The sequence below is a fragment of the Macaca nemestrina genome, chromosome 9 (assembly GCF_043159975.1).
Source record: "Macaca nemestrina isolate mMacNem1 chromosome 9, mMacNem.hap1, whole genome shotgun sequence".
Lineage (NCBI taxonomy): Eukaryota > Metazoa > Chordata > Mammalia > Primates > Cercopithecidae > Macaca > Macaca nemestrina.
The window spans coordinates 78959310-78974765 of NC_092133.1; the positions used below are offsets into that span (position 1 = coordinate 78959310).

The following is a 15456-nucleotide window of genomic DNA, read 5'->3' on the forward strand; positions in this document are numbered from 1 at the left end:
TGCAGTAAACATACGTGTGCATGTGTCTTTATAGCAGCATAATTTATAATCCTTTGGGTATATACCCAGTAATGGGATGGCTGGGTCATATGGTACATCTAGTTCTAGATCCTTGAGGAATCGCCATACTGTTTTCCATAATGGTTGAACTAGTTTACAATCCCACCAACAGTGTAAAAGTGTTCCTATTTCTCCACATCCTCTCCAGCACCTGTTGTTTCCTGACTTTTTAATGATCGCCATTCTAACTGGTGTGAGATGGTATCTCATTGTGGTTTTGATTTGCATTTCTCTGATGGCCAGTGATGATGAGCATTTTTTCATGTGTCTGTTGGCTGTATGAATGTCTTCTTTTGAGAAATGTCTGTTCATATCCTTTGCCCACTTTTTGATGGGGTTGTTTGTTTTTTGCTTGTAAATTTGTTTGAGTTCTTTGTAGGTTCTGGATATTAGCCCTTTGTCAGATGAGTAGATTGCAAAAATTTTCTCCCATTCTGTAGGTTGCCTGTTCACTCTGATGGTAGTTTGTTTTGCTGTGCAGAAGCTCTTTAGTTTAATGAGATCCCATTTGTCAATTTTGGCTTTTGCTGCCGTTGCTTTTGGTGTTTTAGACATGAAGTCTTTGCCCGTGCCTATGTCCTGAATGGTACTACCTAGGTTTTCCTCTAGGATTTTTATGGTATTAGGTCTAACATTTAAGTCTCTAATCCATCTTGAATTAATTTTCATATAAGGAGTAAGGAAAGGATCCAGTTTCAGCTTTCTACTTATGGCTAGCCAATTTTCCCAGCACCATTTATTAAATAGGGAATCCTTTCCCCATTTCTTGTTTCTCTCAGGTTTGTCAAAGATCAGATGGCTGTAGATGTGTGGTATTATTTCTGAGGACTCTGTTCTGTTCCATTGGTCTATATCTCTGTTTTGGTACCAGTACCATGCTGTTTTGGTTACTGTAGCCTTGTAGTATAGTTTGAAGTCAGGTAGCGTGATGCCTCCAGCTTTGTTCTTTTGACTTAGGATTGTCTTGGAGATGCGGGCTCTTTTTTGGTTCCATATGAACTTTGAAGCAGTTTTTTCCAATTCTGTGAAGAAACTCATTGGTAGCTTGATGGGGATGGCATTGAATCTATAAATTACCTTGGGCAGTATGGCCATTTTCACGATCTTGATTCTTCCTATCCATGAGCATGGTATGTTCTTCCATTTGTTTGTGTCCTCTTTTATTTCACTGAGCAGTGGTTTGTAGTTCTCCTTGAAGAGGTCCTTTACATCCCTTGTAAGTTGGATTCCTAGGTATTTTATTCTCTTTGAAGCAATTGTGAATGGAAGTTCATTCCTGATTTGGCTCTCTGTTTGTCTGTTACTGGTGTATAAGAATGCTTGTGATTTTTGCACATTAATTTTGTATCCTGAGACTTTGCTGAAGTTGCTTATCAGCTTAAGGAGATTTTGGGCTGAGACAATGGGGTTTTCTAAATATACAATCATGTCATCTGCAAACAGGGACAATTTGACTTCTTCTTTTCCTAACTGAATACCCTTGATTTCTTTCTCTTGCCTAATTGCCCTAGCCAGAACTTCCAACACTATGTTGAATAGGAGTGGTGAGAGAGGGCATCCCTGTCTTGTGCCAGTTTTCAAAGGGAATTTTTCCAGTTTTTGCCCATTCAGTATGATATTGGCTGTGGGTTTGTCATAAATAGCTCTTATTATTTTGAGGTACGTTCCATCAATACCGAATTTATTGAGCGTTTTTAGCATGAAGGGCTGTTGAATTTTGTCAAAAGCCTTTTCTGCATCTATTGAGATAATCATGTGGTTCTTGTCTTTGGTTCTGTTTATATGCTGGATTATGTTTATTGATTTGCGAATGTTGAACCAGCCTTGCATCCCAGGGATGAAGCCCACTTGATCATGGTGGATAAGCTTTTTGATGTGTTGCTGAATCCGGTTTGCCAGTATTTTATTGAGGATTTTTGCATCGATGTTCATCAGGGATATTGGTCTAAAATTCTCTTTTTTTGTTGTGTCTCTGCCAGGCTTTGGTATCAGGATGATGTTGGCCTCATAAAATGAGTTAGGGAGGATTCCCTCTTTTTCTATTGATTGGAATAGTTTCAGAAGGAGTGGTACCAACTCCTCCTTGTACCTCTGGTAGAATTCAGCTGTGAATCCATCTGGTCCTGGACTTTTTTTGGTTGGTAGGCTATTAATTATTGCCTCAATTTCAGAGCCTGCTATTGGTCTATTCAGGGATTCAACTTCTTCCTGGTTTAGTCTTGGAAGAGTGGAAGTGTCCAGGAAATTATCCATTTCTTCTAGATTTTCCAGTTTATTTGCGTAGAGGTGTTTATAGTATTCTCTGATGGTAGTTTGTATTTCTGTGGGGTCGGTGGTGATATCCCCTTTATCACTTTTAATTGCGTCGATTTGATTCTTCTCTCTTTTCTTCTTTGTCTTGCTAGTGGTCTGTCAATTTTGTTGATCTTTTCAGAAAACCAACTCCTGGATTCATTGATTTTTTGGAGAGTTTTTTGTGTCTCTATCTCCTTCAGTTCTGCTTTGATCTTAGTTATTTCTTGCCTTCTGCTAGCTTTCGAATGTGTTTGCTCTTGCTTCTCTAGTTCTTTTAATTGTGATGTTAGAGTGTCAATTTTAGATCTTTCCTGCTTTCTCTTGTGGGCATTTAGTGCTATAAATTTCCCTCTACACACTGCTTTAAATGTGTCCCAGAGATTCTGGTATGTTGTATCTTTGTTCTCATTGGTTTCAAAGAACATCTTTATTTCTGCCTTCATTTCGTTATGTACCCAGTAGTCATTCAGGAGCAGGTTGTTCAGTTTCCATGTAGTTGAGCGGTTTTGATTGAGTTTCTTAGTCCTGAGTTGTAGTTTGATTGCACTGTGGTCTGAGAGACAGTTTGTTATAATTTCTGTTCTTGTACATTTGCTGAGGAGTGCTTTACTTCCAATTACGTGGTCGATTTTGGAGTAAGTACGATGTGGTGCTGAGAAGAATGTATATTCTGTTGATTTGGGGTGGAGAGTTCTATAGATGTCTATTAGGTCTGCTTGCTGCAGAGATGAGTTCAATTCCTGGATATCCTTGTTAACTTTCTGTCTCGTTGATCTGTCTAATGTTGACAGTGGAGTGTTGAAGTCTCCCATTATTATTGTATTGGAGTCTAAGTCTCTTTGTAAGTCTCTAAGGACTTGCTTTATGAATCTGGGTGCTCCTGTATTGGGTGCATATATATTTAGGATAGTTAGCTCTTCCTGTTGAATTGATCCCTTTACCATTATGTAATGGCCTTCTTTGTCTCTTTTGATCTTTGATGGTTTAAAGTCTGTTTTATCAGAGACTAGTATTGCAACCCCCACTTTTTTTTGTTCTCCATTTGCTTGGTAAATCTTCCTCCATCCCTTTATTTTGAGCCTATGTATGTCTCTGCGTGTGAGATGGGTCTCCTGAATACAGCAGACTGATGGGTCTTGACTCTTTATCCAGTTTGCCAGTCTGTGTCTTTTAATTGGAGCATTTAGTCCATTTACATTTAAGGTTAAGATTGTTATGTGTGAACTTGATCCTGCCATTATGATATTAACTGGTTATTTTGCTTGTTAGTTGATGCAGTTTCTTCCTAGCCTCGATGGTCTTTACATTTTGGCATGTTTTTGCAATGGCTGGTACCGGTTGTTCCTTTCCATGTTTAGTGCTTCCTTCAGGGTCTCTTGTAAGGCAGGCCTAGTGGTGACAAAATCTCTAAGCATTTGCTTATCTGTAAAGGATTTTATTTCTCCTTCACTTATGAAACTTAGTTTGGCTGGATATGAAATTCTGGGTTGAAAATTCTTTTCTTTAAGAATGTTGAATATTGGCCCCCACTCTCTTCTGGCTTGGAGAGTTTCTGCTGAGAGATCTGCTGTTAGTCTGACGGGCTTCCCTTTGTGGGTAACCCGACCTTTCTCTCTGGCTGCCCTTAAGATTTTTTCCTTCATTTCAACTTTGGTGAATCTGGCAATTATGTGTCTTGGAGTTGCTCTTCTCGAGGAGTATCTTTGTGGCGTTCTCTGTATTTCCTGAATTTGAATGTTGGCCTGCCCTACTAGGTTGGGGAAGTTCTCCTGGATGATATCCTGAAGAGTGTTTTCCAACTTGGTTCCATTTTCCCCCTCACTTTCAGGCACCCCAATCAGACGTAGATTTGGTCTTTTTACATAATCCCATACTTCTTGCAGGCTTTGTTCATTTCTTTTTCTTCTTTGTTCTTTTGGTTTCTCTTCTCGCTTCATTTCATTCATTTGATCCTCAATCTCAGATACTCTTTCTTCCAGTTGATCGAGTCGGTTACTGAAGCTTGTGCATTTGTCACGTATTTCTCGTGTCATGGTTTTCATCTCTTTCATTTCGTTTATGACCTTCTCTGCATTAATTACTCTAGCCATCAATTCTTCCACTTTTTTTTCAAGATTTTTAGTTTCTTTGCGCTGGGTACGTAATTCCTCCTTTAGCTCTGAGAAATTTGATGGACTGAAGCCTTCTTCTCTCATCTCGTCAAAGTCATTCTCCATCCAGCTTTGATCCGTTGCTGGCGATGAGCTGCGCTCCTTTGCCGGGGGAGATGCGCTCTTATTTTTGGAATTTCCAGCTTTTCTGCCCTGCTTTTTCCCCATCTTTGTGGTTTTATCTGCCTCTGGTCTTTGATGATGGTGATGTACTGATGGGGTTTTGGTGTAGGTGTCCTTCCTGTTTGATAGTTTTCCTTCTAACAGTCAGGACCCTCAGCTGTAGGTCTGTTGGAGATTGCTTGAGGTCCACTCCAGACCCTGTTTGCCTGGGTATCAGCAGCAGAGGCTGCAGAAGATAGAATATTTCTGAACAGCGAGTGTACCTGTCTGATTCTTGCTTTGGAAGCTTCCTCTCAGGGGTGTACTTCACCCTGTGAGGTTCTTTGTCTACTCTTACTTGGGATTCGCTCTCAAAACCTTTCGTGCAGAGAAGTCAATGACCTGAGCAAGTACTGACAATAGTCTTGCCAACTTTTCTACAGACTCCATTCTTTTTGATTTTATTTTATTTTACTTTAAGTTCTGGGATACATGTGCAGAACGTGCAGGTTTGTTACATAGGTATACATGTGCAATTGTGGTTTGGTGCACCTATCAACCTGTCATGTAGGTTTTAAGCCCCACATGCATTATGTATTTGTCCTAATGCTCTCCCTCCCTTTGCCCCTTACCCCTCAGAAGGCCCCAGTTTGTGATGTTCCCCTCCCTGTGTTCATGTGTTTTCATTGTTCAACTCCCACTTATGAGTGAGAACATGTGGTGTTCAGTTTTCTGTTCCTGTGTTAGTTTGCTGAGAATGATGGATTCCAGTTTCATCCATGTCCCTACAAAGGATATGAACTCATTCTTTTTTATGACTGCATAATATTCTATGGTGTATATGTGCCACATTTTCTTTATCCAGTCTATCATTGATTGGCATTTGGGTTGATTCCAAGTCTTTGCTATTGTAAATAGTGCTGAAATTAACATACCTGTGCATGTATCTTTATAGCAGAATGATTTATATTCCTTTGGGTATATACCCAATAATGAGATTGCTGAGTCAAATGGTATTTCTGGTTCTAGATCCCTGAGGAATCGCCACACTGCCTTCTACAATGGTTGAACTAATTACATTCCCAACAACAGTGTAAAAGTGTTCCTATTTCTCCACATTCTCTCCAGCATCTGTTGTTTCTTGACTTTTTAATGATCACCGTCCTAAATGGCATGAGATGGTATCTCATTGCGGTTTTGATTTGCATTTCTCTAATGACCAGTGATGATGAGCTTCTTCTCATATGTTTTTTGGCCACATAAATGTCTTCTTTTGAGAAGTGTCTATTCATAACCTTCGCCCACTCTTTGATGGGGTTGTACAAATTTTATTCTTTGTATTTCACATTCTCTCCCTCCTAGCAGCAAGTTTATGGGTCCATGGCCTCTTCATCCAGTGCACATTTTCTGCTTTTCCATTATAGCACTTATGACAAAGCATGACCATAGCTTTTTCTCCATGGTCTTTCATTCATTTCTGAGCTACCTGAGAACAAGAATCCTTTCTTTACATGAAAGTGTGCCTGATATCTATCACCATGTGTATGATGACCACAGAGTAAGCAGTCAAGAAATGCCGGGGAAAAAAATGAATGCACCTACTTTTTAGAAACATTGTCACCATCTTTCTTTATATAAGTAAATGTGAACAGTTCATAAGGCAAATTGATAGGGATAGAAAGTAGATTAGAAATTACCAAGGGCTGGGAGGAGGGATGATTGAGGAATTATGGATTAGGGGTCAAAGAGTTTCTGATTGGGATGATGGAAGAATTTGGGAAAAAAAGTGGTGGGGGTTGTACAACATTGTCAATATATCAGGTTAACAAAAGTAATGGCAAAAACCGCAATTACTTTTGCACCAACCTAATAATTAATTACATTGAGTTTAAACATGGTTTTAATGATAAATTTTATGCTGTGTATATTTTTTTTTCTAAATAAACTTTTTAAATGACCTATTTACAAACACAAAAGGCTTTGAAATCAAGGTAACTAGATGCATATTTTCTAAAAGGAAAAGCTTATTTGCTAAATAAAGAATTCATAAAAGGAAGCTCAGCAATTAGTCTTGGAAACAATTACAATGGCAGCCATAGATTTTTCCCTTATTCTCGCTTCAGACAAATATTATGGCAACAGAAAAAAATTATTAATGAATGCAATGAATTGTAAAAGTGAATGAGTGAATAACTGAATGATTAAAACAGAACCATTTAAATAGAGGAACATCTGAGGTTGCATGCTGGGGCCCAGCCCAGTACAGTTCATTGCTCTGCTGATCAGGCAGATGTTAGCTGGTCAAGATGGTCTGCATTCTATATGCACGTAGAACAGACATGGACACAGCTGCCATTTGTGTTTGGTAGGATGGGCTGTTAATTCAAATAGTCATGGGGCTTAACGGTCAGATCAACAAAATTTGTGCCCTGGAACTGTCTCAGACTTTGTAACCTATGTAAGAGTTTTAATCTCACTGAAGCACAGTTTTCTCCTCTAAAAAGTGAAAGAGAGAGAGAAAAAAGTCCAATATCATTGCTGTTTTGTGGAGGTAAAGTACACCTGATTAGGGCCTGTCATGCAGAAGTTCCTTGCTTATTCACTTTTATTTTTATTATGGAGGTTCAAATAAATTCATGATGAACAAATAGTTATTCCACACAAAATATTATGGGTTCTGAAAAGAATATTAGTGCCAGATGTTCATGGTATATAACAATTTTTCTTTTCTTTCTTCGCTAAATGTATACTTAGCATTGTTCATAATTTATGCAATATTAGTTCATCTAAAATCTAAGCTATAGCTCAGAGGCTTTGAGGAAATACCCATCAGTGTTCAGAGCAACTCTACTCTTGGTAATCTGTAATGTATCTTTTCTAAGCAAACATAGGGGTTAAAATTGAGGCACATTCCTTACCTTGGAGGGTTAGTGTTATAAGCACTGATTTTCATGTATAGAGTTTTTCTAACCTTTTTCTCTTTTTCTCTTCCCCTTCCTTCCATGCTGACTTTGGTGTAGCAGACCACTTGGGGATTGAATTCATGGGTAAGACTAAACAATTTGCTCGTTTAATATCCTGGAAATGCTAAGCTGTATAATGTACATAGTGCTTTCCTTCTCCATCTGATTATAATTGAAATGTCTCATTATCAGATGCTATTAGTAGGAAAAAAAATACTCTTGTCGAGTTTTCACTAAGTAATGGCTCAAAATGAAAAAATTAACTACTTATTGGAAAGGCAATTTAATGTTAAATGCAGTGTCTGGAATAATACAGAAGTTGTATTTGGCTCCTGGCTTTGATTATTTCCTCTAATTCTCAATTTTCATATCTGTAAAATCGGGATAATAATAGGTTCTATTTTCCTGCACATATAAATTGCTTAGCATAATGTCTGCAACATGGCAAACACTCAATAAAGGATAAAAAACAATGATTTTTATATGTCAATTTTTAATTTTTTTTCTAAATCCCCTTCCTTTTGTGAGATGATTCCTTTGGATACATTTTGGTGTCAATTTTAATTTGGAGTGTGGGCTATTAAATATTTCTATTCACAAAATTAAAATGTTTCCTTTAAAGTATTTGCAGTGAATGGTGCAGGTTTTAAAGCATTATAAGGCCTTCCATGGGCATTATTTTTATAGTCAAAGACAATTGCATTCAAAATTAGACCTAATTCTCATTTTGAGTCTATGGTTGTACATTAAATGAAGAAAGAACATTTCATAAGGTTCAATATGCATCGTAGCGTATGGATGGAAAGACACTCAGGATTTAGATTTAGGGAAACTGAGAAGATCTAAATTTGAATCAAAGTTCATCGGCTTCCTTGGATTCTGTTAAATTCAGATTTTTTCTCTTATATGATGTAGATATGAATACTTGCTTTATACGTGAATGTTTATGGTGATAATAATTATATACTTACTTGTATTAATTTATCCATTCACCCATTCATTCAGCAAATACTTATAAAAGTGTTGATTTGGGATGATTTTGACATATTTGAGAGATAGATGTTAAGTTGGTGGTTGTATTGTTGGAAGTATTGAGAGTTAATTAGAAATTTGTGAGACGTCTTTATGCTGGAATTGGCATTCGCAGTTGTATGGTATTACAAATTATTGCTCCATTCTCTGGTTATTACACCATAGAAAAGGCAGACAGCTCAATTCCTACAGGCTTGTGGCTTTATTGGATAGATGTGATGAAAACTCAGAAAACCAATGAAATTTAGGATGTTATTCAAATGAAGCACAATGGAATGTGAGATAGTTGTGGAAGGAAGTGAAAGAAGGATGATCGTCTCAATGAAATCAATTAATAGTCATCATGAGAGCACTTGAACAAGCTGGTGTGATGGAGAGATTATAGTCATATGGCAGATTGGTTGATTTTGATTTTGAAGATGGAAGAGTTACAGGAGATGACAATATTCAAAGCATTCCTATGAGTGTAAATAACCAAACTGAGGTTGAGGGGGGAATAATTTGATACTAGAGGTCAAGGACCTGAGAGGACATAGTTTCGGATAAGTTGTCTAATGGATATTCCAGTTACTCATGATAATGCTGGGGTTGGGATAGAGAGGAAAAAAATGTTTTATGCCAAAGTTTCCCATTAATAAGGTAAACTATACTGGAATTTAGTAGATGACAAGGAAGAGTATAGTTAAGGGTAATGCCAGCTACATCAAAAAATAGAGCCCACGTTATTATAATGGCTCAAAGACAGTAGCAGTTTCCTGATACTACTTTTTCTTGCCCAAGGTAGATGTATTTCCTGTTTAAGGTAGCAAATGACTAGCTTTATCCAAGTAGTGAATTTGAGATCCAGGCTTCTTCCATCTTATGGTTTCATTATTATACAGGTTTCTTTGTTATCTGCATCTAGCAAGCAGATTGGGAAACAGAACAGAGCCACTGCATACCCAATTCTTAAAAGACTGATCTACAAGAACTCATATCACTTTTTGATTAATATTCTATTAGCTAGAGCTAAATCACATGACCTCATTTTACTGTAAAACAGTCTGGGAAATGGAGCCCTGAGAGAACAGAGGAAATGCATTTTTAGAAATCTCTGCCACTGTGTGAATGGCATAAACATTGAAGGAACAGGATTTTTTCATAATAGACAAGAGAAAATGTACATTAGAAGCCAGGAGGACAGATTTCCAATGCTGAAAGTGAGAAAATAAAAACAGCTCTTGAGACAGGTAGAGGAAAATGAGACTTTTCAGGAAAGATTCAGGTTTTAGTTAAAATAGGAGGAAAAAAAGAAAGAGTCAAAGAAGAGATTGAGAATGCAGTGTGTGTTGCTGGATGTGGATGAGCAATTTCACTGAGCCAAATGCAGTGTTTAACTGGTGGAAGAGGAGTAGATAGCTGAGTCATGGGCCACAAATTATGGAAAATTATGGGCATATTTTTTCAGTAAGGATATGTTGTTGAGAAGGGCACACAATTTGTACCCTCCTCATTCGCTAATGATGGCAGGGATTCATAGCATGGAGGTGTGAGCATCAGTAATCATTTTGAATAAAATGGGCCCTGGGCCTCTTATCCAAGAGAAATTTGCCCCACTAGTCCGTGGTGATTGCAGGCTCAGTGAGGCTTTATAAGTTGTTCAGCAGAATGCCCTCAAATGCAGGAAACACTGCGTGGTTGGTGGTGGGACTGGGGTAGCTCCAGATTCCCAGTGTAGCCATGGCTGTAGCAAACTAAAATTGCCATGCAAATGTTAATTAGTGTTGAAAGAAATTGACCAGTCTCCATCCTGTTATGCTTCCTATTGTGTCTGAGGACTGCCAGTGGCACTGGTAATTTATAGAGTTACAATTTACTGTAGATGCAATCTATATATTAAGAGTTCTGTTTTAGAACTCATTTAAAGAAATGTAGCTACTGACACAGAAAAAAATAGTAGATTGTTGTGTACTTCATCTACATGAACCACAAGACTAAGGTAATAGTGAGTTTTGCAAAAGACAGATTTGAATCATAGCTATAAGACCCTATGGGGAATGAATTCTCAGTGGGTGACTATTTGACTCCAGCGGTAGAGATTTTTTCGGAGGGAAGGGGTTGGGGAACAACTCAGGGCTCAAGGGAGTGGCCGGTATGCATATAGATAATGGCAGCTAACAAAGGATTGTTTGCAATAGTTAATAGCTTTATAAATTTAGCGAACATACTGTTTTCACTGACCTCAATAATTCACCCCCACAGATTGTTCTAATTGAATATGTAAAATTTTGTTTGTTGCTTTGAAAACAATATTCTCAGATTTAACTTTTTTATTTTTATTTTTTGAGATGGAGTCTCACTCTATTGCCCAGGCTGGAGTGCAGTGGCACAATCTTGGCTCATTGCAACCTCCGCCTCCCGGGTTCAAGAGATTCTCCTGCCTCAGCCTCCCACGTAGCTGGGATTACAGGCGCCTGACACCACGCTCAACTAATTTTTGTAGTTTTAGTAGAAACAGGTTTCACCATGTTGGCCAGACTGTTCTCTAACTCCTGACCTCAAGTCATCTGCCCTCCTCAGTCTCCCAAAGTGCTGGGATTACAGGCATGAGCCACAATGCCAGACTAGATTTAATTTATGATTATAGAATCCATGTGGATAAAATTCCTTCCATTGAAAGTGCCATCATCCCAAGGAATATGGCATCTCTAAGTATAAATTCAGCTGGAAGCAGAAATGTAGGCATAATCTATATGTAAGTTTAATAATGTCAGTTTATTGTTGTGCCACCAATTAATCAATGCTAGTTCTATTTGTGTGTGTGTGTCAATTTCTTTAATAGACTTGATGTTCACAGTTTTAAGTTCATAGCAAAATTGAGAGCAAATAGCAGAGATTTCTTATGTATCCTCTGTCTTCAAACATGCACAGCTACCTCCATAATCAAGATCTCCCACAATAGGGTACATTTGTTACAACTGACAAACCTAAAGCTACATTGACTCATCATTAGCATTCAAAGTCCACAGTTTACATTATGGTTCATTCTTGATGCTATACTTTTTATAGATTCAGACAAACGTATAATGATATGTATCCATTGTTATATTATCATACAGAGTAGGTTTACTGCCCTAAAAATCATTTGTGTTCTTTCTAGTCGACCTTCCCTTTCCCCAACCACTGGTATTTTTTATTTTTATTTTTTAAATTTTTTATTTTATTTTATTTTATTTATTTTTTATTTTATTTTATTTTATTTTTGAGACGGAGTTTCGCTCTGTCCTCCAGGCTGGAGTGCAATGGCTCTATCTAGGCTGACTGCAAGCGACGCTGGGGTTCACGCCATTCTCCTGCCTCAGCCTCCCGAGTAGCTGGTACTACAGGCGCCCGCCACCACGCCCGGCTAATTTTTTGTATTTTTAGTAAAGACAGGGTCTCACCATGTTAGCCAGGATGGTCTTGATCTCCTGACCTCGTGATCCACCCACCTCGGCCTCCCAAAAGTGCTGGGATTACAGATGTGAGCCACCGCGCCCAGCCCCGCTGGTCTTTTTACTATTGTCATAGTTTTAACTTTTCTAGACTGTCATATATTTGGAATAATGCCTTTTGTACTGGCTTATTTCACTTAGTAATTTTCTCATGTGTTTTCATTGCTTGATAGCCCATTTCTTTCTAAAGCTGGATAATATTACATTGTCACATTTTGAAGGACATCTTAGTCATTTCCAACTTTTGACAATTATGGATATAATTGTTGTAAGCATCTTTGTGCAGGCTTTTGTATAGAAATACATTTTCAACTTGTTGGTGTAAACACCAAAAAGCATGGTTGATGGGTCATATGGGAAGGGTATGTTTAGTTTTCTTAGAAACTGCCAAACTGTATTCCAAAGTGGCTCTCCCATTTTGTATTCCCATCAACAATGAATGAGAGTTCCTGTTGCTCCACATGGTCTCCATCATTTGGTGCTGACAGTGTTCTGGATTTGCGCCGTTTCAATAGGTATGTAATAGTAACTCACTGTTTCAGTTTGGACTTCACTAATGACATTTAGTGTGGAGCAATTTTTCATATGCTTACTTGCCATCTGCATATTTTCTTTAGGGAGGTGTCTGCCAAGGTCTTTGGCCCATTTTTTAATCAGTTGGGTTTCTTATTGTTAAGAATTCTTTGTATATTTTGAAAAATGATCTTTTATCAGATATGTCTTTTGCAAATATTTTCTGTCATTCTGTGGCTTTTCCCTTTATTCTCTTGACAATATGCTTTGCAAAGCAGAATTTTTCAATTTTAATAAAGTCCAGATTATAAAATCTTCCTTTCATGTATTGTGCCTTTAATACTGTATCCAAAAAGTAATTGCCAAATCTAGTTTATCTAGATACTCTCATATGTGATCTTCTAGGAGTGTCATAGTTTTGCATTTTACATTTAGGTCTGTGGTTTATTTTGAGAAAATTTTTGGTGAAGAGTGTAAGGTCTGTGTCTAGGTTCATGTTTTATTGGATGTGGATGTCAAGTTCTTCTAGCACTATTTGTTGAAAAGTTTATCTTTTCTCCATTGTATTGTCTTTTCTCCTTTGTCAAAGATCAGTTGACTATATTAATGTGTGTCTATTCTGGGTTCTCTATTCTGTTCCATTAAACTATTTGTCTTTTTTTTTTTTTTTTTGCCAGTACCATACTGTTTTGATTACTATAGCTTCATAGTAAGTATTGAAGTAAAGTGGGGTCAGTCTTTCAACTTTGTCTTTTAATGTTGTGTTGACTTTTCTGGATCTACTGCCTCTCCCTATAAATTTTAGAATCAATTTATCAAGATATGCAATATAACTTCCTAGGATTTTTATTGGAATTGCAATAAATCAATAAATGAAGTTGAAAAGAGCTGACATCTTGGCAATATTGAGTATTCCTATTCATGAACATGGAATATCTCTTCACTTACTTAGATTTTATTTTTTAAGTCTTTCATTAGCGTTTTATTGTTTTATTTGTATACTTCTTTTATTTTGCTAGACTTATTCCTAGATATTTCATTTTGGGGGATGCTAATGTAAATGCTATTGTGTTTTTAATTTCGTATCGTATTTATTTATTACTTGTATGTAGGAAGATTATTGACTTTATATGTTAACCTTGTATCCTGTTACAGTGATATGATCATTTATTTGTTATAGGAATATTTTTAATTTTTAAATTTTTTTTTACCTAAGCAATCAGGTCATCTGCAAAGACAGTTTTACTTCTTCCCTTTCCAATCTGTGTACTTTTTGTTTCCTTTTCTTATCTTATTTAATTCACTACAACTTCCAGTATGATGTTGAAAAAGAACAATGAAAGGGGGCAACTTTGCCTTGTTCATAATCTTAATGAGAAAGCTACAAGTTTCTTATCATTATTTTGTAGATATTCTTTGTCAAGTTGAAAAAGTCCACCTCTATATCTAGTTAACTGAGAGTTTTTACCTTAAATGGGTGTTGGATTTTGTCAAACGCTTTCTTTAAATCTGTTGATATGATCATGTGATGTTTTTTAGTCTCTTGATGTGATGGATTACATTAATTGATTTTTAATATTGACCCAACTTTGCATACCTGAGATAAATGGATAAATGTCACTTGCTTGTGTTGTCCAGTTGTTCTATTTTAATTAGACACATAACACATTTTTTCTCTTATTTTTGTTATTCTTGCTTTGAGCAATATGAATTTCATTTATTCTTCAGGAACACCGGGTCACAGGGAGGTGATGATCTGAAGCACACATCTCTTCTTCCCAAATCTTTATACTCTCAATGACCAGCTCTATTTGTGAGCTTACTGATCAGTCTCAAAACCACAATACTTCATACAGTTTAACAAATTCCTATTTTATAGCAGGAAACTCCAAGTCATATGCTGCAAGAATCCTATATTTAATTGACACACATTTGTCACATTTACTGTATGCCAGATGTATAAGATATTGGATATGCAGATATATAATTCATATCCCTAGATGTCCAAAACTTCTAAAACTAAAAAGAGAAAGCTACACATAAGTGAGGTGTTATAATAAGTGCACTAAAAAAGGTTTAGTCAAGACACGATATTAAACAAAAAAAAAAAAGAAACCAATTGAATGGACTTGGAAAGTTCAGAAACAGCTTTCCAGGAGAGGAGACACTTAAGCTGAGTATCAGCCAAAGTGGATAAGCTATACTGAGAAATGCCATAGTGCAGATCTATACTGGCTCCATATTGCTCCCAAATTAAAGTGAGACTTGCTATTTCAGTCTTTCTTCCTGTATCTATCAGCTTCTGAGACTCACCACTTTAGGACTGGAAAGAGGATATCAACTCCAGGAAAAACAAGTAATCAAAAAGGTTTTTGAGTTGATCTATTAATTTTAAGGAGTGATTATCCTATTGAGGAAGCCATGCCAAACCTAATGTCTGTAAAACTGTCAACATTCAACAGGATTTTTCATTTATATTCATGAGTTTTTCTTAATGATGCTCCTGGGATTGGTACCATGGAAATTTCAACAGCAAATACTGATCTGGAATACGATGTCACTTAAAAAGTGAAGTTCTCTGACATAATTAGAGCAGAAATTTGGAAATGCACACAGAAGCAGAATTGTGTTTGTGAAGTTTTTGAAATAAAGAGAGTTGATAGAAAATCAGTAACCAGAAATATATATCTTAAATTCATGTCTTAACCTCATTCATTCATGCATGCATGAGGGAAAATAGAGATTTTTACAGTCAGATGTTCGAAATTTCCTTAACAGTTTGAATAGATCAAGAGACAGAATTGACAGACTTCCTCATAAGCTCAAATATTCATTGAGTGATGTGAGAAACAACCAAGCATTTAGTTT

At 36.8% G+C, this 15456-nt stretch overlaps 1 protein-coding gene across 16 annotated transcripts in view; it reads left to right on the forward strand.

The window, feature by feature from the left end:
* The window catches only part of LOC105469857 (neuregulin 3), a 1123162-nt gene that overhangs the window by 993519 nt on the left and 114187 nt on the right, over positions 1-15456 (forward strand). For 10 of the 16 annotated variants that reach the window (XM_071069819.1, XM_071069824.1, XM_071069820.1 and 7 more), the window contains one exon: positions 7628-7654. In XM_071069819.1, coding sequence (XP_070925920.1) covers positions 7628-7654 — 27 coding nt within the window. The remainder of the gene's footprint in view (positions 1-7627; positions 7655-15456) is intronic. The other 6 variants (XM_071069821.1, XM_071069826.1, XM_071069828.1 and 3 more) reach the window with 1 other exon arrangement.